General features: G+C 59.3%; 1 protein-coding gene across 2 annotated transcripts in view; it reads right to left on the reverse strand.

Annotated features, from left to right (window-relative positions):
* The window catches only part of VAC14 (VAC14 component of PIKFYVE complex), a 93,117-nt gene that overhangs the window by 2,888 nt on the left and 65,011 nt on the right, over positions 1–25,218 (reverse strand). The window contains exons 15-18 of one of the 2 annotated variants that reach the window (XM_037063678.1): positions 6,630–6,804; positions 5,138–5,256; positions 3,831–3,910; positions 1,731–1,881 (exon numbers count right to left, since the gene is read on the reverse strand). In XM_037063678.1, coding sequence (XP_036919573.1) covers positions 1,731–1,881; positions 3,831–3,910; positions 5,138–5,256; positions 6,630–6,804 — 525 coding nt within the window. Of the gene's footprint in view, positions 1–1,730; positions 1,882–3,830; positions 3,911–5,090; positions 5,257–6,629; positions 6,805–25,218 lie in introns of those variants that run through there. The other variant, XM_037063679.1, reaches the window with a different exon arrangement.

Genomic DNA, 25,218 nt, shown 5'->3' on the forward strand with positions numbered 1-25,218 from the left:
TGCACAGGCCTCAGCCCCCTGTCCAGAGACTTCCAGAGACTTCAGGGCCATGGAGCTCCTGAAGGAATGGTCATCTCCCCAGCCCTCCTCTGTAAACCCGCTCTGCCCTGGCTTGGGGTGTGCAGGAGGTTCTGACTATTCTGAGATATGGAGGGGATATAGCAGGCAGAGCTGGGGGAAAGGACTTGCTCTTAGCAGCATGGGGTCCACGGCCTGGCCCAGAGGTCTCCCCCATGAAGGCAGGCTGGTTCCTGAAACAGGGGACACCGGCGTTTCCAGAGAAGTAGCCCTTCCTGTCTCCTCCTCCCCTCCCACCTCCCCTTCCTTCCTGAGCGCCTGCCTCCGCAGCCCAAACACCTGTCAGAGACCAGAAAGGCCTGTGCAGAGGTGAGGCCAGCGAAGCCCAGTGTGGCTTCAGGACCTCTCTCCCCAAACACAAACCCAACTGCACGCTGTTCCCTGATCCCCTGGGATTTATCTGGTGGCACCGTGAGCATCTGAGACAGTGCCCAGCACTGCCACCCTGAAGAGTTCTTGTGGGGGAAAGGGTCAGGATGGGCAGGACCTGGGCCTTTGTCATGGGACCACTCTAGTTGAGGCCCAAGCCCCTCCGGCTGGCCGGGGGCAGACTACCAGTCAGGTGCCCACACCCAGCCTGTGGAGAGGCCAGGCTGGGTAGGGGGAGATCGAGCCCAATGGCATGGTGGGTACAGGGGCTCGGATCAGGGGCTGGGTGCCAGGCAGGCCCATGTCAAGGCGACCTGCATCCATCTCAGCGGCAAAGGCCTGAGGCCCTCACAGAGCGAGGCGCCAGCCCACCGAGTGGCTTGAACAGCCCAGGAGGGAATTCTAGACACAGGGCATCTGATGCAAGCTGGGTGCGCTCCATTCAGCGTAAATCTTCTCAGTGGCTCTGCTTGTTTCCATGGCAACCCGACAAGTGAAATTTTCCATCTCGGATGCCAAATGCCTGTGGATGAGGCAAAGCCTCCAAGGGTTACCAAATATAGACACGGCCCAACAGGCTCTGGGGGCCAGGCCAGCAGTGGGTTCGGGTGGGAGTCGGGCCTCCCAGGGGCTGCAGCCCTCTTGCCAGAGCGGCCTGTGCTGGGCCTCTTGGCAGAGGTGCGTCCAGTGCCTGTTCTTCCCATGGGCAGGGCCTGAGCAGTGCAGCCACTGGTGTGCCCTGCCTCCCACCCACCCAGGAGGCACTGAAAAGGTCCCAGCAGGGCTGGCGTCTTCAGTGGCCCAGGCTTAAGCCCCTGCCGCAGAAGGAGGGGAGGACTGCCTGAGGCCCAGGACTAGGCCCTGTCTAGCTGTCCGGTCCATCTGCCACCTGGGACACTGTCCCTGAGCTGGGTCGGCAACTCCTCCCCCTCCTGGAGTTTCTCTCCAGGGACCTTGGTCTGGGTGAGCCCAGTGACATTTTCGATGAACTCAACCCTGGTTCTTAGAGAAGGTGTCACTACTACCTACCATCTACTCCCAAAATTCCGTGTTCTGATACGGAAATGAGAGGCCCACGGGGCTATAGGGGCTGTAGGGTGGACAGGGGTCTGTCTGAGGTGGGGTGACAGAGGGGTCTGATATCCAGGCAAGGGGGACCCTCAGCAGCCCCCTGCAGTACTGCTTTCTCTCCAGGCTCCTCTGCCCCTGACCTTGCTCGGCAACAGTGCCTCTGTTCCCACAGAGGCAGAGGGCGTGGGCCCCAGACCCTACTCGGCACTCACTGGGTCTGTAGCAGCTCAGGGTTGGGCACGCACTGGAGCCGGTGGGAAAGCAGTTGGAAGGCGCTGCTCTGGGGCAGCAGCATGAGCAGGCCGTAGAGGGCCTTGATCAGGTATGGGTTGTTCTTCACGTCCAGCAGCTGCAGGCGCAGATCTGCAAGAGGGCAGAGGGCAGGGGTCAGGGCCTAACACTGTCTTATACCACACCTTACCCTGGCCAGGAGAGGGCCAGCCAGGCGGCTGTGGCACAGAACAAGAGTGGAGCTCCTTGACAGCCAGGCCATCTAGTAGCACTTAGCTGTCTCCAGGATCTCATCCTTTCTTCCTACCTACCCACCCGCCTGTCTGTCTGCTCAGCCAGGTGACACCCACCCTGCTCCTGGGCCTGGTAATGGCGGGGGGCGGGGCTCAAGCTGCACTGTGGCAGCTCCCCGTCTACTCTGCACGTGCCAGCACGAGAGCTATAAATAGGGTGAGCTGGAGAGAGTGGATTAGGACCGCTTTAAGGGAGGGCAGGATGGAAAGCACTTCTGCCTGTGGCTTAAACACACACCAAGCCCAGGAGTGTCAGGTGGGGGCTTCAGACCCACCTCAGATGCCCACCTTGCCACCAGCCCAGCAGATGGGAGACACGCCCCTGACCCCACCCAGTGCCTGTCCCAACCACACAGGCCCAGCCTCCAGTCCTCTGAGCCCCTCTAGGAGAGCCACTAGCTTCTACCTTCTTGTGTCTCTTGGTGCAGTCTGGGGACCTTTTGGGGAGGTGAGGCACACTCCCAGAGAGGCCATGTGGCTCTGCAGCTGTGAAGGGGCTGGGCTGGCACTGGGAGAGGGAGCTGCTGGCCCAGGGGCCAGGACAAGGCAGGAAGCAGGGACCTCTCGCAGCCCCGCCCCTTGCCCTGGGGGATGTGGCAGGAGCCACCAGAGGAGACCTGAGCAGTGTTCCCAAGCCTCGTAACAACAGCAGAAGCCTGGGACTATCTGAGGCCAAGGCCCACTGCCAGCCCTGGGGGAAGCTGGGCCTTTGGGGCCAAGCCGGCTGCCAGTGGGGTCTAGGCTACCCAGGGTTGGAATGGGTGCAGCTGCTGTGGTTGCCCCAGCTAAGCCCTGGGCCTGGAGAGAAGATGCCTGTGGCTTTTCTAGGGTCAGGCTGGACCTGACTCCAGGGGAGCACATGCCTGGCTGTCCTGGGAGGCCTGTGGGGAAGCGAGATGTCAGGTCAGGGGACCACTTGGAAGAGGCTTGGGGGTGCTCTGCTGGGAGCAGGATCTTCCTCTGCTCATGTCAGCATGGTGTCTGGCTATCTGGAGAAGCTGCCTTCTCTTTGTGTGGGCTGGGGCTAACCCTAACCACCCCCAGCCCGTGTGTCTGCCGCTGGGCTCCAGGATGAAGGCTGATGGGCATGGCCCAGGCAGGTCAGAAGCACCACCAGGGAGCAGGGGGCCGGGGTGGCCAGCTTGGCAGGAGAGCATCCACCAGCAGGGCTGCCTCCCAGCTTCCCCACTGCACCGAAAGCACAGGCGTTTCATTCAGTCACTGTTCGAGGCGCCAAGAGCTCTGCTTGTCCCACCAGCTGCCACTTCTGCACATTTAGCCTGGGTGTTACAATCAGACAGCTCCCGTCCAACGGCTTCCAGCAAGTGCCAGCCCTGCTCTGTGGGAGATGCGTGTGTGGCTCCCAGGCACACAGGAGCATCTGCAGGTGGGTCAGGGCCCCCCAGTTTCCAGCAGCCAGGGCAGAGTGGTACGTCTGGAGGAAGGGGCCAGGACAGCTCTGGACAGCCCCCTCCTGCCCCCCCACAGCCTCGCTCCAGTTCTCCCTGGCAGGGACGATGCTGGCCTTCGGGTGGGTTCTGCTGTCCGTGCAGGTGTGTCCGTAAAACCCACCCCAAGGCCCACGGGCAGGCCCCACGTTCTGGTGCCATGTGTCCCCGCCTGCGCCATCTGGTCTCCTCAGCCCTGACTGTGCTTCCAGCCCTACATTCCTGACGTTCCAGAGTGTCCCTGGGGTGGCTGCCCTCTCCCGCCCTGCCTCCCTCCTCGGAGTGTGGCTTCACCCCGCTGCACCCCAGGCTGGCAGGAAGCTGGGGGTGGCGCCCTTACATGTGAAGATGGGGCACTCGATCAGCTGCACCAGCTTGTCCACCTCTGTGAGGAAGTCCACAGTGACCTCCAGGTCCCCGCTGGGTGGGCAGTCAAGGAAAGCCTGCCTGTGGGGTCAGGACAGCCCAGCTCTGTGAAGGGCCTCAGCTGGGGATGCGGGCAACTGGGGAGCTGGGTGGGACCGGTGGGGGCTCAACCCAGCAGCTCAGAGCTGCTCTTCTCCCTCTGGGTCCAGTTTCTGAGGCGCAGAGCCAGCTTCTGCCTCGGTTGATTCTGCAGACGAAGGGTGTTTGTCTATTCTGCCCTGTGCTTTTGTGTGCCTCGCAATGAAAAGTGGCCTGGCCGTCCCCCTGCCCAGGCCGTCCCCCGGCCCAGGCCCTCAGGTTCTGCTCTGGCAGCGCTCTCCCCTGTGATCCTGGGCTTGGAAAAAGGCTCTTATCTCAGCCCTGCAGCCCGTGGGGGAGGGCTGGGCAGGAGAGGCCCCTGCTCCTGTCCGGGTGGGAGCCCGTCAGCTGGGCTAAGGTTAGGGCTGCGGCACGTGTGTGACCTGTGGTCCCTGGGCCACACCAACGACTGAGAGAAGCAAATCTGGGTTGTGGACGGAGGGCAGGCACCCTGAGGGAGCCAGGCCAGGCCACAGCTGACTCTGGAAGGAAACACCTCAGGGCCCTTCCCTTCTTCCCTCAACTCTGGGTCCATCAGGGAAGGAGACCAATGTTACATCCTAAGTAGCTCTCCAACTTGGGGTCCCACACCCGGCATTTACAGAGGCGGCTGGTTTGCTTTAGAGTGTTTTAAACAAAATCTGACCACGGATGCCCTCGTTGAGGCAGGCCCTGAGCCGTGCCGGGCTCTTCGCTCTTCCTGAGGCCTTCTGTCCAGCCCACTTCTCCCCATGGCGCCACCTGCGAAGCCTGCTGGCTCTGGCTCTATTGTCCCTGAAGGTCCCTGAGCTCCTCACCAGCAATGCCACCACCAACAATCCACTCAAGCCCATAGGCCCCCACTCCCGGCCCAGGGCCCAGCTGGATGTGCAGGGAGCAGAGCGCACCCTGCCTGTGCCCTGGGATCCTGCACCAAGATGGAAGCCACAAAGTTTCCCCAGGGCCAGCCCCCTCCACGAGGCCCTGGGCAGCCGTGCCTGCTGCCCGCAGGAGACACCCCCTGCAAGGCCCCCAAGGGGCCGGATGTCACAGGGCTGGGCCAGGTGCAGGCATGGCCAGACTGCTCCCCTCGGGGGACGGAGCTCCTGGCCTCTACCTGTCCCTCAGTGGCTGCACCCGGAGAACTGTGAAAGTGAAGGATACAACTTCTGGATGAGGTCGTAGGCGTGCCGATAGTTCTGGGTGAGGAAGCAGAGGGACACCGTGGTGACCGGGTTGTGGCACCAAGAGCGGTACAGGCAGCAGAACAGATTCTGGCTCTCCTGGGGAAGGAGGTGTGAGCAGTTAATGGAGCCCCTGGTCCCCACCAGCTCCTTCCCCTGGGGTCCCCAGGGTCCCCTGAGAGGGGAGGCCCTCCCTGAGAGCCAGGAGCCAGCTCAGCACCTCCAGCTGTCTGGCAGCCCGGCTGGGAACATGCTGTCACAAAGGAAATGCTGACAGCTCCTCCTCAGACCCTGTCATTACTCCCCAGTCCCACAGGCCACGTGGTGGCGGTGACGCCCGGAGGGGAGTGAGCCAGTCCTTGGTGCTGGCATTTCTGCTCTCGGCAAATAACAGTTAATTGTTGTCCCTGAGACCCTGTGTCCTGGAGCCTGGGGGGCCGGGAGGGGGTGTGAGGGCAGGGCACAGAGTGCGGGTGAGGTGGGTGTTCCCCTCATCCTCAACCGCCGTCTCTCCTCCCTCCTCTGCAGCCTACCTTGAACTCAGCCGGCCCAGGAGCTGAGCCCACATTCAGGGCAGCCCCTGCCCTGAGGAAAATTGCTAAGGCCCCTGTGAATGTCTGAGAGGAACCGCAGAGAGGAGGCAGGGGTGTGGCCTGGATCACTTGGAGCCCGGTGGCCCCAGATGCCCTCAGACCAGGCCTGATGTCCCTGGGAACAGGCAGATGCAGGGTCTGAGCTAAGAAAGAGGGCATGGGGGTGGTGGCCACAGCTTAGACTGAGGATGAAGCCCTGGAGCCACTGGGCACCCCTGGAGACCCTCTGCTGCTCAGCCTGTCCCCAGGCTGAGCGCAGCTTTGACCATGGCGCCCAGGGCAGGATGGTAGAACGATGAGTGCCTCCCTGCTCTCTGGTCAGCCCAGGAGTCCTCACCCAAAGCCTGGGACAGGCGGTGCTGTGACACCCTGGCTTCCTACAGGGTGCCTTTCGCAGGGTGCCTTTCGAGACAGATGTGTCTGTGGGAGAGCAGAGCCAGAGCAGGGCCAGGGAGGGGCAAAGAGAGCATGGACCCCGGTCTCTGGCAGGGTGACAGCCCACAGGCGTGACCACGACAGGGCCGTAGCACCCAGAGAGCCTCACCCTGTTGGGTCCTGCCACGTGGGCCAGAACCGACACCACTGTGTGCCAGGGGGCAGTGCCAGGGAGGGCACGTGGACCCAGGAGCAGAGTGCGGGGCCTTCTGTGGGCGGAGCCTCTGCGGCACTGCTCCGAGGGGCCGGCGGAGACTCACTCCCGTGGCTGTGCTGACACGGGTCAGACCCCAGGGGCACTGTACTGCACACCACATCAGGGACATCTCCCGTTTCACCCCGCCTCCTCCCGAGAACCTCCTGGGGCAGCTGGGGGCTGGCACAGCGGAACGCCTGTGTGCATGCGGGACCACGCCCAAGGCCAGGGCCCATGGACACCAGTACCAGGGTCTTCAGGTCCTTGAGTTGGTTTCGCAGCTGGAACAGCTCTGTGGAGGTGAGCAGGATGGTGTTGAGGGTGTGGACCATGGTGGAGGCAAACTTGAGGTCTTCTTCTCGGAGCAGGATGTCTGCCATGGAGTGAAAGATGTTCTCTGCATTCAGCAGGAGGCAAAGCTGCCTGGAGAGCAGGCAGAGCAAGTTACAGAGGCCGCCGGGCCTCGGACCCCCTCCCCGCCCTGTCAGCACCCTGAGGAGATGTGCTTCACCCCAGGGCTGGCGTGGGCCCGTGGGGGGACAGCAGGCGTCGCTCACGTGGGCCTGGCTCCACGTCTCCCGAACCACTCACGGTGGCCCAGCAACTCCAGAACCCACAGGCTGTATTTACCCCCCAGGTCTACCCCAGGCCAAGAGCTACAGTTCTCAGACAACTGCAGGGACTCTGGCTGCCCGTGTGGCCGCAGGGCCCCACACTACTTTCCTGATCTCCCCTCACATGGGACTCTTGGCTCCTTCCCAGCTTCACTCTTCTGGCTAGACCTTCTCTCCGTCTCAGAGTCTGCACACACTGCCAGGGTCACCTGTGTGCTGTCCCCGTGCCCTTCCCCACAGGGTCCCCAGGTCAGGAGCTTGTGTGTGTTGTTCATGCCGTCACGCCTGCCTGCAGACCGGCCTGCAGCGAGCCGGGCTCGGGGCACATGTTGGGGAGCAAGCCCTACGGCAGCCCTAGTGTCCTCTTTGCTGTTCAGAGGATGAGGCTCTGGCACAGGGAGGCAAAGCCACTTGACCGAGGTCTGAGACTAGTTAGCACCATGTTTCCTTTCTACTGCCTCTTCTCCAGTGAGTCTTGGGGGGATAAGGCTTGGGTTTGCTGGAAAGGAGTCCCTACTTTATAAAAAGGAAAACAGAGAACCCAGAGAATAAAAAAGAACAGTTTTTCCAAAGTCCCCAGGCCAAAGCGATGTCAATAACAACACTCGGGTCTCAAGGACAGGCTCAGAGGAAGCCTGTTGACCTCCCAGGTTGGCCCCTGTGCCGGGGGAGTGAGCGAGTGGCTGGTGAGGAGGGTGGGGGCGGCCCCTCCCCATCTCCCACTGTCTGCCTGACTCCCAGTCTCTGCTCCCAGGAGGCACCACAGACTTCGCCACCACAGACCGCACCTGGGGCTGGAGGGGACATGGGTCTGAGGCTGAGGCACGTCCATTCCAGGCAGCAGTACTCGCAGTAAACTCAGACTATCAGCGACTGGCTTCCTGCTTTCCTCTAAATACCGGCCATGCCTTGGGGCCAGGCTGCAAGAAGGCTCCTCCCCACCTCAGGCCCAGAAAAATCCCAAACCACCAAGTGCAAGCACTGGACAGGCGGCTCCAGCCTAGGCTTGGCCAGAAGCAGCAGTTTGGGCAAGAAACTGCCAGAGAAACTGGAACAAGGCTGTTGAGGAGACGCAGTGGGGTGGGCAGAGGTGTGGAGGGAGGGGGGCCACCAGGCTCTGCCATCACTTGGGGACTCCCCTGCTTACCTGGTGTGGGTGTAGGGGGTTGGGCAAAGGTCCCAGAGCTTGGTGCTCCAGAAGAGCTATGTGACCCAGCACCTATGCATAATGTCTTTGCTTCACAACTGGGGGCGAAGCCTATCTGCACAAGGGGCTACTCAGAGGACAGCTGCCAAGCCTAGTGAAAACGGGTGTGGGGTGCACAGTGTATGGTGAATGGGACCTCTGGTTGGATAACCCATTGGTACCACGGGTGAGGGTGACAGTCAACTCACAGGAGAAAGCCTGTCCCTTTGGCAGAGCAGAGAGAGCACCTCCTGTCCCCTCATGGTCCTCCCAGCCCTAGATGAGTGCTGTCTCCAGGGTCATGGGATAGAATGTCCCAGGAGGGCAGGCTGGGGAGGAAGGGGAGCATTCTGACAAATGGTCACAAATGCCCGTCGCCTGCAGCTGCCGCCGTCTCCATGACAGAGGCCAACAGCTGAGCCTGCTGCCAGGCAGCACTCTCCAGGGACCATAGGCCAGCGGGGACAGTAGGGGAGGCCCTGGAGGGACAGGCAAAGGGGATGGCAGTGAGGAGGAGAGGGCACTGAGCTCTCCTGGTTCCCTGCCGCCTCTTCTCCTGGTACTGTGGCAGCTCTGCTCTCTGCAGTCTGTATCTCTTGGTGGTCACATCTGGTCCCGTGATTGTTTTCAAAGCTGCCTCTAGGTCAGCGGCTCCCACGTGCACCTCTGGAACCTGAGCGCTGGAGGAGAGTCACTTGCCTGGTGGACAGCCCTGCATGGCTGCCCAATGGGCATTTCAAACTTGGCAGGGCCAGAACATAACTCTGGGCCCCCAGCTGTCCCCATGTCTGGGCGTCACTGCCCACCCAGCTGCTCCAGCCCCAAACAGGGAGTCATGCTGGCCCCTGGGCCTCTGAGTCCACTGCTTGCCGGGCGGGGGCTATGCTTTCAGGGCACATCTGCCTCCTCCTGGCCCTGTCAGCCAGCCCTGCCCTAGGGCCAGGGTCAGCCATCTCCTGCCTGGTCAACTCCAACACTGGCTCCTAATCAGCCTCCTGGCCTCTTCACTCACTGCCAGAGCTCACCCTCCACGCACCAAAGGGGGTGTTGTTCCTTAAAGTGTTCCCCAGAGCACGGGACTCCCGGGGGCTCCCACCTGGACCTAAATGAAACCCAGCTCCTCACCACGACCCCAAGACCCCGTGCTTGCTGGTCAGTTCCTCTCCGTTCTCAGCTCTTACGATTCCTCCTTCACTCCTGCCACACTGGCCTCTTGAACTTGTCTTCTGTTCCTGACCTCTGGCCTGGCCTGGCCTGGAGAGCTGCTTGGGGACTGGCTCCTTCTCCACTGAGGCCTTGGCTCTGACCCCGAGTCTCGCGTCAGTCTCTGTCCGACGCACACCCTCCTCCACCAGCCCTTTCTAAGGAACGCCCTGTGTCTTTCCAAACGAATCAATCACCTCGCTGATGGACTTGTTTCCTAGGTCCTGGCTGCCTCTCCCACCAGAGCCTGTCTGTGACCCTTGTGTCCCCTATTCACACGGACAGGAAGGCCTGGTACTCAGCAATCACCGTTGGGCTTCGCTATGTGGAGGTCGGCTGTGCTCGTGCAGATCACAGGCCTCACAGACAGGCCTGCGGATACTCCTGCTCAGCGCCAGCCGGCCTCCGTGCATGTCCCAGGCAGGTCCCCGCGTGCTGGGTGCACTCTGGTCTACAGAGAGCAGCTGCCGTAAGGTTGCATGAGGTCACCCTAATCGCCCACAGCCACGGCCTGGCTGCCCTGCTGAGAGCGAGGACACTCCTCACACAACCCTGGGCAGGGGGCACTGTAACCCCCAAGCAGAGGACCAGCCGCCCATCACACCACTGACCAGCGGAGCAGGAAAAGGGGATCCAGACCTGGAAGAGTCAAGGTCCAGAACCTGAGCCCCTCCTCGCTGCTCTGACTCTCCCTGCCTATCAGGAGCTGGTGCCTGGGGCCATCCCCACGGGGGTGGGGGGGTGGGGAGGCGGGGGGGGGCGGGGCTGGCAGATGGTCCCCTCGCAGGGCTGCTGCATCATCACATCTCTGCTGAGCCCCAGCCTGGCTCGAGCTGCCTGCCTGACTCTCAAGCACAGCATCCATAATGGAACACAGCTTGTTGGCATTAACCATTTGCTCATATTTTTAATACCCACATTGAAGCGCTATTCATCTCAAAACAATGGCTGAGAAAACGCCTGGGGACGAGGCAGAGGGTGGGCTGTGCAGGGCAGGTCCTGGCATGCCCACCTGGGTTGGTGTTGGGCAGGGGCCCACGTGAGGTGTGCCCAAGCCCTGACCCTCACACCGGAGTCCCCGTGTACTCGGCTCTGCCTTCCTCTCACCAGTGTCCCACTACTGCCCAGACCGCTGCCCCTCCTTCTGGGCCCGGGTTCATGCCAGGGGTGGGACCTGTTTTCGGACTGCGTGAGGCCCCTGGGACCCAAGAGAGGAACCGCACACTTTCCCTAACGGCTTGAAATTTTGCTGCTTTCTTCGGGGCAGCCTCAAAGGTTAAGGCCTATGCTGGGCCTGGGGACAGTGACCACCCGGAGGTGGCCACACTGCACTTGCCAGGATGGTGTGAGCTCACTGCTCCTTCAAACACCAACACTGGCCAAACGTCCACTGTGCTGCCAACTACGGCCCTGGTGGCCACCAGCCTCAGTGCTGGCGCCTGGGGGCAAGTGCTCTCCCGAGCCCCTACGGGTCCCCACCCACAGCCTCTGCTTTAGGTGACGTGTGGCCCAGAATGTGGGGGAGGACAATCAATTCCAGACTGGCCAATCATGCCCCGAGGCAGGTGGCCTAGACTGGGGAGAGGAAGCTTACCCACGGGGCAACAGCTGCTGCCCAGCTCCTGGGAGAAGGGCCTGGGCAGAGGCTCGTCCCCACCAGATGGCAGAAAGCCTGGCGCTCTCCTTTACCCTGTCCTGGGGTTGGGGAAGGAGCCACACAGTGCTTCTTCTCCAGGGACCCGGGCAGGCCACCCCTCGGGTGAGGACAAACCTCGGGTTAGAGGACAAGCCCTGCCCAGAGGCTCTGAGTCCTGCAGCCAGGCTGAATGTGGACAGGAGCCGGGGCTGGACGCTGCTCTCCAAGGTCAAGAGGTGGGGACTGCTTCTGCAGCCAGCTGCCTGTCCCCACCTGGCTGGGAGGGAACAGTTCAGCACGGTGGGTGGTGAGAGGGGTGTGTGAGCAGTCTGTCCCTTCAGGACAGACACAACTTGGGTGCCTTTGGAAAGGCATGGAGGTGGGAAAGACAGGCTGGGGCAGCAGGGCCCCCAGCAGGGTGCCCCCTTGGGGAGGAGGCGTTCTGGGCCCTGCCCTGCGGGCTCTGGGGAGTCTGGACTCTGTCACGTGGTTTCAGGGAAGATGCAAGACTTCCTTCCGTGACCCCACTTCCCTACGCCCTCCGAAAACAGGACTGGTGAGGTTACTGTGGCCAGAAACAGCCTTCCCCACCCTCACTGTCAGCAGACCCTCTGCAGGTCCATGGGCCACTTCTGAGATGCTGGCCTTCTGGGCTGTCCTCTGGCTCCACCACCAGGTAAGGGCATTCGGACGCCCCGCCTGTTCCGACACTGAGCCCTGAGCTGAGGCTGGTTGAGGAAGCAGGCTGCTGCCCTCCGCTCTCCCGCTCCCCTCCTCCTTGGGCTGGCCTTTCAGGCAGACAAGGGTGGAGGCAGAGATGCCTGGGGTGAGTGCTCAGTATGGAGGGCCCAGGATGCCCCCACCCCAGTGGCCCTCAGAGCCCCTCAGCGAGTTGGCCCAAGGCCACTGGACAGGGCTGTGGGAAGGGCACCCACTGACTCCACACAAGTGGAGACAGAGGCTGGAACAGTCGTTTCCTCCTAGGCCTCTTCCCTCTCAACTATCCCAAGCAATAATCTGACCACATCGATGGGTGGCCCCCAGCACAGGGCACAGAAGGGCTGACCACAGAAGGGTGGGGAGAGACGCTGGACTCCAGCCCATCTGAGTGGAAAGAGATGCCAGTGTTGAGATGGGTGTGAAGGTTGGGGTGCCCCCTCCCGCCCCGCCCTTCCCCAGTTGCTATTCATACAGTCCAGCCCTGCTTCAACCCTTGCAGTCCTCTTGGCACTAACTGCCCATGACAAACAGAGAATTCAGAATTAGCCTCAGATGCCAAGTCCTGGGGTGGGCAGGGTGCCCCAGCTCTCTAATGCCCCCATCTCCCATGGGGTCAAGGGGACACGTCCTTTCCAGGCCCGTCCGGGCCCCCAGGAACCATGCTGGGCTGGTGCCACTGAGAGGCAGGCACGTGGGTGACTTTGGTGTCTGGTGGGAAGGCCTGCCATCTCCCTGAACTGCCCCAGACCCCTGCAGAAGCCCCCTGCCCTCTTATTGCCCCCACCCAGTCCTTCCTGCCTCTCCGTCATCGGAACCCCCTGCCCCGCCATCTCCCACCCAGGCAGGTCCAGCTCTCCAGCCCGACTGGGCCCTCGAGCTCCACTCTTTGGTCGGGGTGAGGTGACAGGTCTGTGGCGCCATCCTGCTGAAGGCTGCCAGCTCTGAGGGGGACTGGGCGGGTAGCCCCGGTTCACATTGCTTCTCAGGGGCTGCAACTGGACGCTGCCTCTGAGAGCTCCAGGTGGGATGGACTGACGGCCCCACATAAGCTGTTACCAGGAGCACGCCAACCAGCTGGTGAGGGGTGGTGGTGGGTGGTGGCAACAGGCTTCACGCCCCTCTTGTCCAGAAACCCTTGAGGGCAGATCCAAATCATTCCTGTCGCCCATTCCGGGTGTTCCTGTTCAAGGTCCTCCCCTCCTCCCTCTAGCCTGGCCTCCTTCCTTCACTCATCTCCGGTGCCTACTGCGCATGCCCTCAGCAGGCCTTCTCTTCCTCTCTCCACTGGCCACTACACTAGCTGGTGGCCATGTCCTCTCAGTGGTCAGAGGCCAATGGGACACAGGCTTTCCAGGGAGATGCCTGGAGTCTCACAGCTATAACTCTGAAGTGCGGCTGAATGTCAAATATAGAAAATGCAGGGGCCCAGAGCCATTCCCATGGGAAAAGGACCTTCCTGGCCTTGCCTGGTCTGGCAGCTGGGATTCTTCAGGAATTTAAAGAGCAAGCAGCTTTCAGGGCCAGTGTAACACTGGGATGTGGGAGGAAGGAGTGGTCTCCCCTCTAAAGTTCAGGAAGCTCCAGAGTTTCACTGCACCTCCCCCGCCCCTCCCCATCCAGCTCTCCGCTTCCCGAGTATGAACATTGTAAACCTGTTTTATTTATTTCAATCAATCCTTGGCAGTATGCCCCTCAGGGCAGAGGCAGCCATGGTAACCCTGCCAACTCATGCCTTAAAAATCCACTGCATTTAATGCACTCGGTGTGTCTGATGCACTTAAAAGTTTTGGGGGGCAGGGTGGTGGGAGTGGGAGGAGGAGGCAGGAGGATTTGTTTTTCTGGGTCTTGCTGGGGGCTGGGGGAAAGGCAATGGAGGGTGGACACAGCCTGATGGGGACGAGGCTGAGGAAGAGGAACAAAGGGGTCTTTGGCCACTTGGCTCTCAGTCCCTCTGTTCAAGAACAGCCTGGCCAGACTCTGGGCCACCAGCAACCTGGGCTGGGCTCGTCCTGAGACCTTCCCGGAAGGTCTCACACGGGCAGGAGTGGCCAAGAAAACCAGAGGGCTGCACGGAGGCAGCCAGGGTCCAGGCCCCTCGGCGAGAGTGGGGCAGGCCCCGGAGAGGTGGCCCCTTCCACCACCACCCAGGGTGGTCACGTGAGGCGCTCTGCCTGCTCTCAGGACAGAAGCCATCTTCTGTGCTCGGACCAGCTGACCTACTCAACCTCTCCTGTCCGTTCCCAGGCGTCTCTCCAGCCCTTTCGGGCCTTTGCCCAAGTTGTCCTCATCCCGACCCCTGGTGGGGCTTTCACGGCTGTTGCTGGTTCCCCACCATCTTTGTCCCTAAGCTCTGTGTGGCTCGCCACCCTCCGGAGCTCCAACTCCTGACACTCGAGTTGAGTGTGTCTCCTTTCTTGCCCTAGGCTCCCCAAGGCAGGAGGTGCCAGAAACCCCATTGGGCTGGCCCAGGGCCCCGGTGGGCAACAGGGAGATAGCCACTTCTGGGACAGAAACTTGATCGCTGGGAGAGGTAAGGTGGCCTGGATCGTGTCAGTCGTGGGATTCAGTCCGCACGGGGAACCGCATGCTCAGGGCCTGGGAGCCAGGTGGCGTAGGAACTATGCAGCAGGGCTTCCGTCCAGTGTCTGGTTCTAGCTGAAGCACCTGCAGAATTTGCAAGGAGGGGCCTCTGAAGGGACTCAGCAGGCAGCTGGCTTACAGGTGAGGTCCAGGGGTACGCCCCACAAGAGGCTGCACCTTCTAGTCCACACAGAGACCTCTCAGAGAATGGCTGGAGGAAGGTCACGTGGCAAGAGGCTGTGGAGACCTCAGGAGACAAGCAAAGAAGACCCTGGGGACCCGGTGAGGTGTACTGGGCCTGGAGGAAAAGGCGGGACAGGGAGGAGCAGGCGGGGTGAGAAGACAGCGGGGCAGGCGGTGAGGGTGGGGCCCGAACCCTTGGTGAAAAAGCCCAGGCTGCTGAGTGTCATCTTTTGAATACTCAGAGCAGACAAAGACAAAAGACAAGGAAACTCTATTGTCTTCATGACAATCAACCCGAAGAAAGGCCAACACATGCCAAGCCCTTGCGAGTAGCCGGGCTCCTGTTCTCTTGTGACCAGGACTTCCTTCAAGCTGAAGCCCCATTTCCTCCCCAGTGACGGCCACAGGCAACAGACATCTGCGAACACTTTTCGACATCAGGCACATCACGTACCCGAAATCCTTTGAGTGTGGGATAGGTCTGCTTCTCAGAGAGTGGCAGAGAAGCAAACGAGAGCCCTACCGAGGTGCCCGTCTGCTTGGCGGACCTGGTGCCCAAGCCGAGCAGCTGCCTCACTCTATATGGGGGCCACAGGCTCCAGATACCACCAGGTCTTTTGGTGGACTGGAACCCACCTGGGTTCCTCCAGACTCTTCTTGTGGATTCGAGGCGGCTTATCCGCAGACCAGCTCCTTCTATCCCACCCTCTGCCTGGGGCGACCTATGTGCACAGCAGGCGCTGACCACACCTGGCTGGGGCAGAGCTGCCGGGGCCCACACTTGGCCCTGCCCTGCTGGGGTAGTAGTTTTTTTGCCAAGGGGTTGGGCGGGAGGCAGAATCTGGGAACTGCACCCGCAGCTCTGCAGCCGGGACCCAAACTCAGACGGAGGGAACTCTGCGGGAGCGGCTCCATTAGCAGGGTCCCAGAAGTCTCTGCTGGGAGGCATGGCTCCTAAGTTTGGGTCCTGGGGCAAAGGTGGGGGCCTGATTTCAATTCCTGCCGGAGCTCTGAACTCAGGCCAGCGTTGGCAGGGACACAGCATCTCTGAGTCCCACATGCTGGGGGGTGCCCTGGGCAGACTGTTAGAGAGAGAACCACCTGTGGAACCTTTCTTTCCTTTGAACCCTCTGTGCTCCCACTTTCCAAATGGGATTTCCTCCTAAGATACACCGAGTCTCCCCACTGTGGTGGCCCTGCCTGGAAGAGACCGCACGCCGCTCTACTGCCAAAACACAGTGGGGCAAACCGTTTCCAGGCCCCATGCCTGCTGGCCCAGCCTTGCCCCACCAACTTCCAGCTGTGCTCGTGGAGGCCCTCAGAGGTCGTGTGCTCATGGGACAGAAGTCAGGGACAGGTCTAAGGCCACACAGCAGGGTCTTGGTGGAGCCGAGGCCCTGACTTGCTCTGTCCGACTGGAGGAAAAAGGAGATCAACTCTCAGGCCAGACCCACCCCTGCCCAGGACTGCTTATTGCCACCCTCACCTCATCACCACTGGGACTGCAGAGCCGTGTGCCTGGGCTGGTCTCCCAGCCTCCACACCCTCGGGGAGGAAGTCCAGCTTTCGGGCGCTATCTTTGGCTTACGCTGCTGATGCTGTTCAAGCTACATTTTTGGCTTCCACAGTAGGGAACTGCCTCTGATTAGGGAGCTAGAACAATCCATGCTTTTTGGGCCTTCACACTGTTAGTCTGGGGGTTTCATAAAATCTTGTGAACTGAGATTGTTTTCTGTAGCTCTTTACAAGTGCCCACTTAAAGATAAATATCAGAAAACAGAACGGGAAGTGAAACACTAAAACCCATTGCTGGGAAGGAGGAGCGAATATGAGACCGGCCTCACGGCTGAGTGTCCTGGAAAGTGGTAGACAGGTCAGACTGAGAGGGGCCGCAGCGAAGTGACGGGACCACGACAGCACGGAGGAGACGCCTTCCGTTCTTCCAGGCCAAATGGAGAGGGTTCCTTATTCACACCCTCCTCTACCCCCTGCTGCGGGCTGGAAACTTCCTCTTGTGATCAATCGTTTTCAGGGAATTTGGAGGTGCATACAACGGGCCTTTCATCCGACAGTTCCCTTCCAGCCCAGGAACGCTTCACCAGACTAAACGCAGGAGAAGGAGAGAGGGTCCCAGAATGAGGTGTCTGTGCAAGTCCCTCTGCAGAAAGTGTCCTGCAAGTGTCCAAGCACCTGAGCCCCTGTCCCCCAGCAGAAGGGCCTGCGGGGAGCAGCCATCCTGCCTGCTCACCAGTGTCATGTGGTCACTGCCCACTAAACAGAGACCAGGCCGCCACACAGAGAAATGGGCGACAGATGTGGTGGCCTTGATGGGGAGAGTGGCCCTGAGCCCCTCATCTGGCCTGGGGACCCCCTGGTGTCCAAACTGTGCAAACATGTTCAGAATCCCGAGGGAGGTGCCCTCTGTCGAATGACGTGTGAGGGAGTGAAACGAGGCCAGTGCCATTCTGAGTCCCAGAATCCTCTGCCCGAAAACCCACATCCACAGCCCAAGCCAAATGGAGCTGTATACTTATTAAAGCAAAGACAAAGTTTTGAAAGGAAAGGCTTGAAACTGAAGACAGAGGTTACTTTTGAGGCGGGGAGTAAGTGGTGGTTCAGGGTCTTTTACATTTTACACTGTATTCGTCTGCATCACTTCAGTTTTTATCTTACATGGTTTAAGTTCTGGCGAAACAGTAAGTTGTTTCTTTAAATTTAGAATCCCCATGTCTTGGGATGATCCTGGACTCCCACGGAGATCAAAGAGGCGGAGCAGGGAGCAGGGCTGGGACTGTGGCGCCTCCCCTGAGGACGCAGAGCTCCCCTCTCGGCTGGGCCACTGCAGATTTGACAATGAAAACTTGTATTTTGCAAATGAGAGGATCAACAGCCTGGGAAATGATATTTTTAGCTACTGTAGCTCTTTGCTTTAAAGGCGTAGGTTTCATCTAAAACCAGGCAAACCTCCTACAAAGTCTGCTTGTTAGCAAGAAGTGATTAGCATAATACAAGCCGGAGGAGAGGCCTGGCTCCGCTCAGAGGCAGGAGTGCCTACTCCAGGGGGGGCCTTCTCCAGAAACAGAATTGAGAACAGGGAAAGTCTTATGAATGGAGATGAAGCCCTGTCTTCAGCCAGAGCCCAGAAGCTGCCTCGCGCCCAGGCTGGGAGTTGCGGTGCGCAGGGCTGCACAGGTGAGGCCAGAGCCTGCACACCTCGCCGCAGCACAGGGCCGGCACCTCTGAGTCGCTGTTCACTGAAACCACTTCGCCTCCTGCAACCACCTCTTCCAAACTTAAGCACAGAGGGTCTTGGGGCTGCTTTCCCAGAAGTCCTTCTGAGGGGAAGGGCAGAGCCAAGTCAGGCAGAGGGAGAGGGTGACCTGGGAGACAGCCCGCGGGGACGATCAGCAGAAGGACCCGGGTGATGAAAGCTCAGGGAGGCGTCCTCTCCTGAGGCCAGAGGCCCAGTNCAGCACAGGGCCGGCACCTCTGAGTCGCTGTTCACTGAAACCACTTCGCCTCCTGCAACCACCTCTTCCAAACTTAAGCACAGAGGGTCTTGGGGCTGCTTTCCCAGAAGTCCTTCTGAGGGGAAGGGCAGAGCCAAGTCAGGCAGAAGGGAGAGGGTGACCTGGGAGACAGCCCGCGGGGATGATCAGCAGAAGGACCCGGGTGATGAAAGCTCAGGGAGGCGTCCTCTCCTGAGGCCAGAGGCCCAGTCCGAGGCCGGCCCTGCGAGGCAGCACAACTGTGGGGGAGAGGATGCTGCGGCTCGGTGCCCTCCCCAGTCCCTTGGGTGCTCACGCCTGTCGGTGTCTATCCATCCTGCCTTCCTTTCCGGCCTCTCCTCTTAGGGCCCAGCTCCCCCACCCCACTCCCCTGCCACTGTGCTTGGCCTGTGGGCATGTTTCTGAGGGCTGTCTTCTCTCTCCTAGAAACCCCTTAGTTGGCTTGGGAAGACTGAACATGCGAGGGGAGGCTTGAACTTCTCTCCCAACGCCACAAAAATGAAATGAGAACTGCAGCCTTCCAAGAGCTATAATTACAGATACTCATCTCGGGAGCTGAGCTGGAGACAGATCACAGTGCGCAGCTGCTCTATCGCACGGGCCCTGAGCCCCCACTAGGGGGAGGGTGACCTTGGGCTGTGGGGGTGGGGCTGGGAGAGAAAGTGGTGGTGTGGTCATGATTTCAGGCTTCACCGAGGGGCAGGAGCACAGGGGTGGAGGGGGTGGGGGAATGAAGGGAAGCCTCTTCTCCATGGCCCCTTCCCCTCGGGTCCCTAAGGAAGTAAGATCACAAGTCTTCCTGTGGTGGGTCAGGGGACCAGGAAATCCTCAGATAAGGTGCACAGCTGAAGATCTGAGGAACCAATCACTACGCTACTGGGGGGCCGGGAGAAGCCAGAGGAGTGAGGCTGGGGCAGCCACTCAGGCTTCAGGTGCAGGAAGGAAGTGAGGTAACTCCAGGAACTGCCAACTCTTAGGGCCAGAGGCTGCTGACAGAGGTGGGCGCGGGGTGGGGGGGGTGGGGGATCTCTTTCCGGAAAGGGGCTTACATCTGTCAGGAGGGAGGGGCCCAGGCTTTGGAAGGAAGGAAAATGCTGACTTCGCGGGAGAAATGAACTGATAAGGCAAGTCAGAAACAGCCCCTAAAAAACCAAACAAGTCAGGACAGGGATGTCTGGGTATTGAGGAGGTTTTAAACTGAGTCCAGATTATCTGCTCAAACTGATGGTCCCAGCAGCACTGAAACCTCCAGAATGATGTAGCAGCCAGACCCCTGGTCTAGCAAGCTTCCGAAGCCACTCCGTGACTAGCCCTTAGTGTCTTATGAGGCCAGTACCAGTGGAGAGAGCAGAAGGCCACAGCTGTCACAGCAAATAATGAGAACCCCACACCCCCACCCTGTGAGCCTTGGGTCCTACTTCCCTTCTGCCCACTGGAAATTCTGGGAGGGAGCAGGGCACTGAACTCGGAGGTCCACTGCCTCAGGCGAGGTCCCCTGCAGACTCAGCTCCCTCCCTCCTGGAAAGAGAAGCTGTTTAAGCTTCTCTTCCCGGAAGCTTTCCCGGACCCCCCTATTGGGGCTGGGCCTCCCCCACCCCATCTGCTCCCTAGAGCATCGCCATGCTGCTACCTTGCTGCCTGTGTGACCCCCGGGGAGGGCAGGGACTAGCTCTGCCTGCCGGGGTGTGGCTGGCTGCCAGTGGGCACGGGGGCAGGTCTGCCCAATGACAAATGGTGTTTCCTGGCTGCCCCCCCAGGCCAGCACAGCAGCTGCCCCTCCCAGAGGGGCTGGGGGACACTCTTATCTGTCCTCACAGTGGAGGGTCCGAGCCCTTGCTGTGGGCAGTTCCATTCTGAGACCACTGACTCCTGCCCGGCCTGACAGCTGTGGCCTAATTTCCAGGGCTGTACCCAGGCTCCTTGTTGTTACCCACTGGCATTTCTCATTGCTGCTGTGGGGGGTCGGGGGTGGGGAGGGACTGGGGGTGGGGTGGGGTGGACAAGGGGAAAGGTGAGCACCCTGGAGCCGGAGGAGGCTGGCAGCCCGGAGGGGAACGTGCCGAGAGGGAAAGGGATGGGGATGAGGAGCGTCCATTTTTACAAATGGATTTGTAAAAAATAATAATTTAAAAAGGAAAAAAACCCAAATCCCATCCCCTTGATTTTCCCAGTAAGCATTTTCAACAAGGTCACAAATGCACTGGCTCTATAGATTTTTTGGCTCCGAACCCCATTTCAGGCAGCCTTTAAAAGCCAGTTCTTGGCGGAGCTTCAGCGGAGCCTGAGGAGAGGGAAACTAGGGCGCGTCTGCTCTGAGACATTGGGGCCCGCAGCACCCGCCTTCCCACGGCCGGACCTGGGCTCCCCACCCCCCACTTCCTCCAGAGCACGGGTCACAACACTGGAGTGCACATTTCTTAGTCACCTGTCACCTGTCTGCCTGTGTCACTAGACTGCCACCTTGGTGAAGGCAGGGACTGGCTTTCAGCCCCATGTGTGCCCAGGGCTGGCGAGGGGCCTGGCGCGTTGCGGGTGCTCCAGGAGAGTTACGCACAGACCCTGTGGGGACTGTGTCTTTCCTCCACGATGGTCCTGTCCCTCCCAGGGCCCTCTGTGGACTGTGTCGACGGGGCCTGGGTCTGCCTAGCCCAGCCCTCTGCACAAAGGCAGCATGTGGTAAATATTTACTGGAAAAGTAAGAGCCTCCCCTGGTCCCCCTTCAGTCACAGCCCAGGGCTCTGAGTAGCGCTGCGTCTAACCCCCGAACTCCATACCCAACGACACAGCAGACAGCTCCAAGTCTCCAGTAAGTTGCAAATGGAAGGAAGCCGCAGGGAAGGGATCAGCTGGAGGCCTAGCTCCTTGGATGCTGCCCTGCTCCCCCGTCCCCCTGGTGGTCTCTGGGAAGGTCTGGGGACATTCTCGGAGCTCCACCCTGCCCCTGCCCTCCTCAGTGGGAGGATGGAGGATCTGAGTACTGGGACAGGGGAGGGGCTGGTGCGCCCTCGGTGGGGCCTGCCTCCCACCACCTTCAGTCAGCATCTCAACAGAGACCATGAAGGAGACACCGGCTGGGTCTTCCTCCCAGAACCTTGGTTTCCCACCACCACCAAGTGCCCCTCTGCCTACGTCTGAGGGTGAACGCATGGCCCTGTCCTGGACATGGTGGTCTCTGGCCAGAGTGACGGTCCACCGAGACTCCAGCCCAGCAGTTGCCAGGTGCCAGACTCTTCCCCAGACATTTTTGTTATGTCATTTAATCCTCCCGAGGATGAGCAGGCGCTCCTGATGATCACTGTCTTCATTTCCCATGTAAGGAAACTGCTTGAGACAGCAGCTGCATGGCGGGCATCGTGGCTCGTGCACAGCACTGCCTTCCCCTTGTCCCAGGACAACACCCTTTTGCTCTGGAGAGATGCTGCTCCCCCCCACATGGGCTTCACCTGGGGCTGCTGGGACCCTGTGTGAGCCAATCGGAGCTTCCCCAGCACATGGCTGGCAGGGACGTGATGGCCACGTGATGCGGTGGCCATGTCTCTGCCACTGGAAGAAACCAAAACAACAAGGCTGACCTCAAACAAGGGTCAAGAAGAGAGATGGCGCCACAGAGAAACGCTGAGTTCCTGGATCTGTTGCCCTTGGCCTTGGTTTGGTTACACAGGCCAGGCCTTGACTTGTTCATTTTGGTGCCTCTGACTGGGGTCCCTGCCTCTTGCCACCCAAAGCATGCTGACCAACACCATCAGATTACTGGTTCCTGCTCTGGGTTACACACCACTGCTGGCCTGGCTGTACCCACGCCCTTGGGACTCAGTCAAGGGGGGTGGAGGGCAGCTAGGAATCTTTGTTTCTATAATGCATTAGCAGCCTGAACTAGGTGACCTCGGAGATGCTGTCCAGAGCTGAGAAATAATGACACCACGTTTTAGGTGGGTTACACTCAGTGTCCAGCTCACTGGGAATGCTTACCAAATACCAGCCAGAATTGGGCAGTTTTAAGGTTAGTTCTCATGAGCTCCTAACCCCCTCAAAAAGCACAATTAGACATAAAAAATGCTAAAGGTACAGAAAAACTGATCACCTGGGCTATGTTAAACATAAAAAAACTTCTCGTCATCAGAAGACGCCATTAAGGGAGCAATCAAGAGAGGAAGATAATTACAGAATATACATCTGAGAAAGACTGGAATCCAGAATACAGGAAGAACTCCCGCAAATCAATGAGAAAAATATTGAAAACCCAATGGGAAATGACTTAAACAGGCTCACCCCCAAAGAGGATATCCAAAAGGCCAATCAGCGGTGAGAAGTTCTTCACGTCCTTAGTCTTCACAGAAACGCACAGTGAAGCCACAGGGTGAAACCAGCACGCACCTACCAGAAAGGCTAAAATCAGAGCCTGGTGATGCCGAGGGCTGGTGACACCCGGATGGGGGCGGAGACTGGCACAGCCCCTGGGATGGTGTCTCCTAAAGCTAAACCAACGTCTGGTCTCAGGTCCAGCAATTCCTAGAGACCCAGGGGTCCCTCATCTAAGAGAAATGCATGTTCATCAGAGGACGCGTGAAAGGATGTTCACAGCAGCATTATTCACAGTAGAGCCAAGCTGAAAAGGACCCCAATGCCCGCTGACAGCAGAATGGGCGAATGAGCCGTGGTGTCTTCAGACAGTGGAAGCCTCCACAGGGGAGTGAATCACTGGTACATCTAGCACAAATGAGTCTCACAAACATGAGGTGGGTCAGAAGAAACCAGACTCTGTAAAAGAGCACTCACTGTATGAGTCTTTATGTGAAGTTCAAAACCTGGTAAAATGAACCTAGAAGTCGGGACAGTGGCTACTCTGGGGAGGAGACGTGAAAGGGACCTCTGAGCCCTCTCTACTTCTTGCTCTGAGAGCTCATTGCGTGGGTGTGCAGACATTCAATGGTTACTGAGCTGCAGTACACCTACGATTTGTATACTTTCAGATAGCATGCTCTTCAGTAAAAATTTCATTAAAAAAGGCATCACAGGCACTGAGGCAGGGTGGGCAGCAAGGCCACCATCACCTTGCCCTGGTTGGAAAGACGACTGCTCTGGGCCACGGAAGCAGAGTGTCACGTGGTTAGCAAGGGGGAGAGCTTTACTGAAGAGATGCCAAATCGGGCAGAAAACAAGTCCAAACTTCTGAGGACCCAGAGGAGCTCCTGAGACATGTTTTCCTCTGAAGAAACACGAAGCGCTAGGGGTCCCAGGTCTGCGCGACTGTTCCTCCTTCACAGGGAAGGACTGGCTACGCAGACAGCGGGACTGGGGCAGAGTGCAGGGCCCACCCGGGGCCACGAGTTCACTGGTGACAAGGCTGAGGGTGAAGGGGAGCTGTGAGCGCCACTGTGGGGCTAAAGAGGACACTCCTCGGGAGAGCAACGAGGAGGCGCGGATGGCTCCAAGTGCCCGAAACTGGTCAAATGTGACAGCTGGGGCAGGGGCACGTGACTGCAGGTGACTGCAGCACCTGCCGGGGGATGAGGCACGTGGTGCCCTTTCTGAAGAAATGAAGCAAGAGGCGTAAAATACAGCGCTCAGGAAAGCAGCTTCCGGAAGGAAGCAGTGAGAGGCGAGGCTCAAAACAGCCTGGGACACTCGACTGGGGACTAGGGAGAAACGAGAGATGACCCTGGAGCACACCTGAAACCCACCTCCGCACAACCAAGGTCCTCAGCTCTGGGTCTCCGGATGGCTACGCAGCTCCCCGTGGAGCCGTGTGTCCCAGCCCCGGGGTCATATGCAGCCACAGACCTGGGTGGGGGGGCAGGCAGATGCTCTGCTGCTTACAGGGGCATTAGAACACACGATGACAGCAATAGACCCAAAGCTCTCCTGGGAGCTGAAGCTGCAAACTTTTAGAGAAAGTTCCATCATCCACTTCAGATCTCGAGGGACTTTTACTGGTGCCAGGGCTGCCCCAGGCCAGGTCCTTCATGGCGCAACCCCATCTGCGCTCAGAGATGGGAACTGTCCTGTGTGGAAGGGGCAACTGGGCTGGACAGCCTTTCATATACTGCACTGCGTGAGAGAGACCCTCTGTGTGTTTTTCTGAAGGCAGAGAGAGAGAGATCTTTGTGGCCACCTGCTAAAAGAAACCACCTGTGTGGAGAACACAGGGGCCCCCAAGGGCTGCCTGAGGATACCTGGGCGGAAGTGACACCGGATGGAAGCGCTTCCTGAGGAACACATCCTACCAGGGATGAACAGTACACACTCCTGTGTCACTGCCACTCTGGAAGGAGTTTAAGGTCACTTTTTAAACTAAGGACATCTCTTTGTCCTGGCTCAGATGCAGCCCTGCCCCAAGGAGACAGGAGGATGGAAATGACTTCTAGGAGCCAATTCCAAACCTGCCGCTGTCTGGTTAACATGTGACAATACAACTCTCAATAGCTGTTTGCTAATCAACTGAGCTGTCTACCTTACTGAGGTCAAAACGGTCAGCTTCCTGGCCTCCTCAGGTAAAGTATAAAGAGAGCCAGGGGACTGCAGATTCCATCTAGAAACAACCCCTCAAACTTCAGAAAGAAATTCATTATCGAGTTCTTAGCCCCTGGCAACGGTTCCTGACAATCTCCCCTGCCCCCCAACACACCCCCAAGCCCTGCTGCCGCCTGAATCACCAGCTGGGGAGCTGATGCTTCTCAGGTGGGGAGACGACACATTTTAATCAGAGGCTGGCATGGGCCCAGCAGGTACCAGCCCCTGTAATGAGGACTCCAAAAGGCAAGCCTGTGCAGCGAGCGGCACCGCACGGTTCCCAGGTCCTTGCCCCCGCCAGGAGGGCTCCAGGTCCCTGGGGCCAAGAGCTGGTTCTGTGGGAGGAGAGCTGCTTGGGTCACATGCCCCCCAACCCCAAGCTCACCTCTGACTTCTAACCTCCCACAAGCCTGCTCAGAGTGAGTAGACCCTTGAAACATGGGGACACTTCCCTCTAAAGCTCCCCAGAATTCCAGAGCTCACTGTGCAGGGTTCCCTCTGGCTAGCACTTCCTCCCCCATCCCCCACCCTTTAGACCTAATTAATCCCAGCCTAGCCTACCAAGGCTCAACACATGTTTCCATTTTCCAGAAGAAAACACATCACTTCTCCAGGGAGGGCCTGTGTGTATGACAGTGGGCTCTATAGGGACAGTGTGGGGACTGCTTAGAGGAGGCAGGGCAAAGCCACTGGCTC

Source organism: Sturnira hondurensis, unplaced genomic scaffold (genome assembly GCF_014824575.4).
Source record: "Sturnira hondurensis isolate 20B ecotype Veracruz unplaced genomic scaffold, ASM1482457v3 Scaffold0014745, whole genome shotgun sequence".
Lineage (NCBI taxonomy): Eukaryota > Metazoa > Chordata > Mammalia > Chiroptera > Phyllostomidae > Sturnira > Sturnira hondurensis.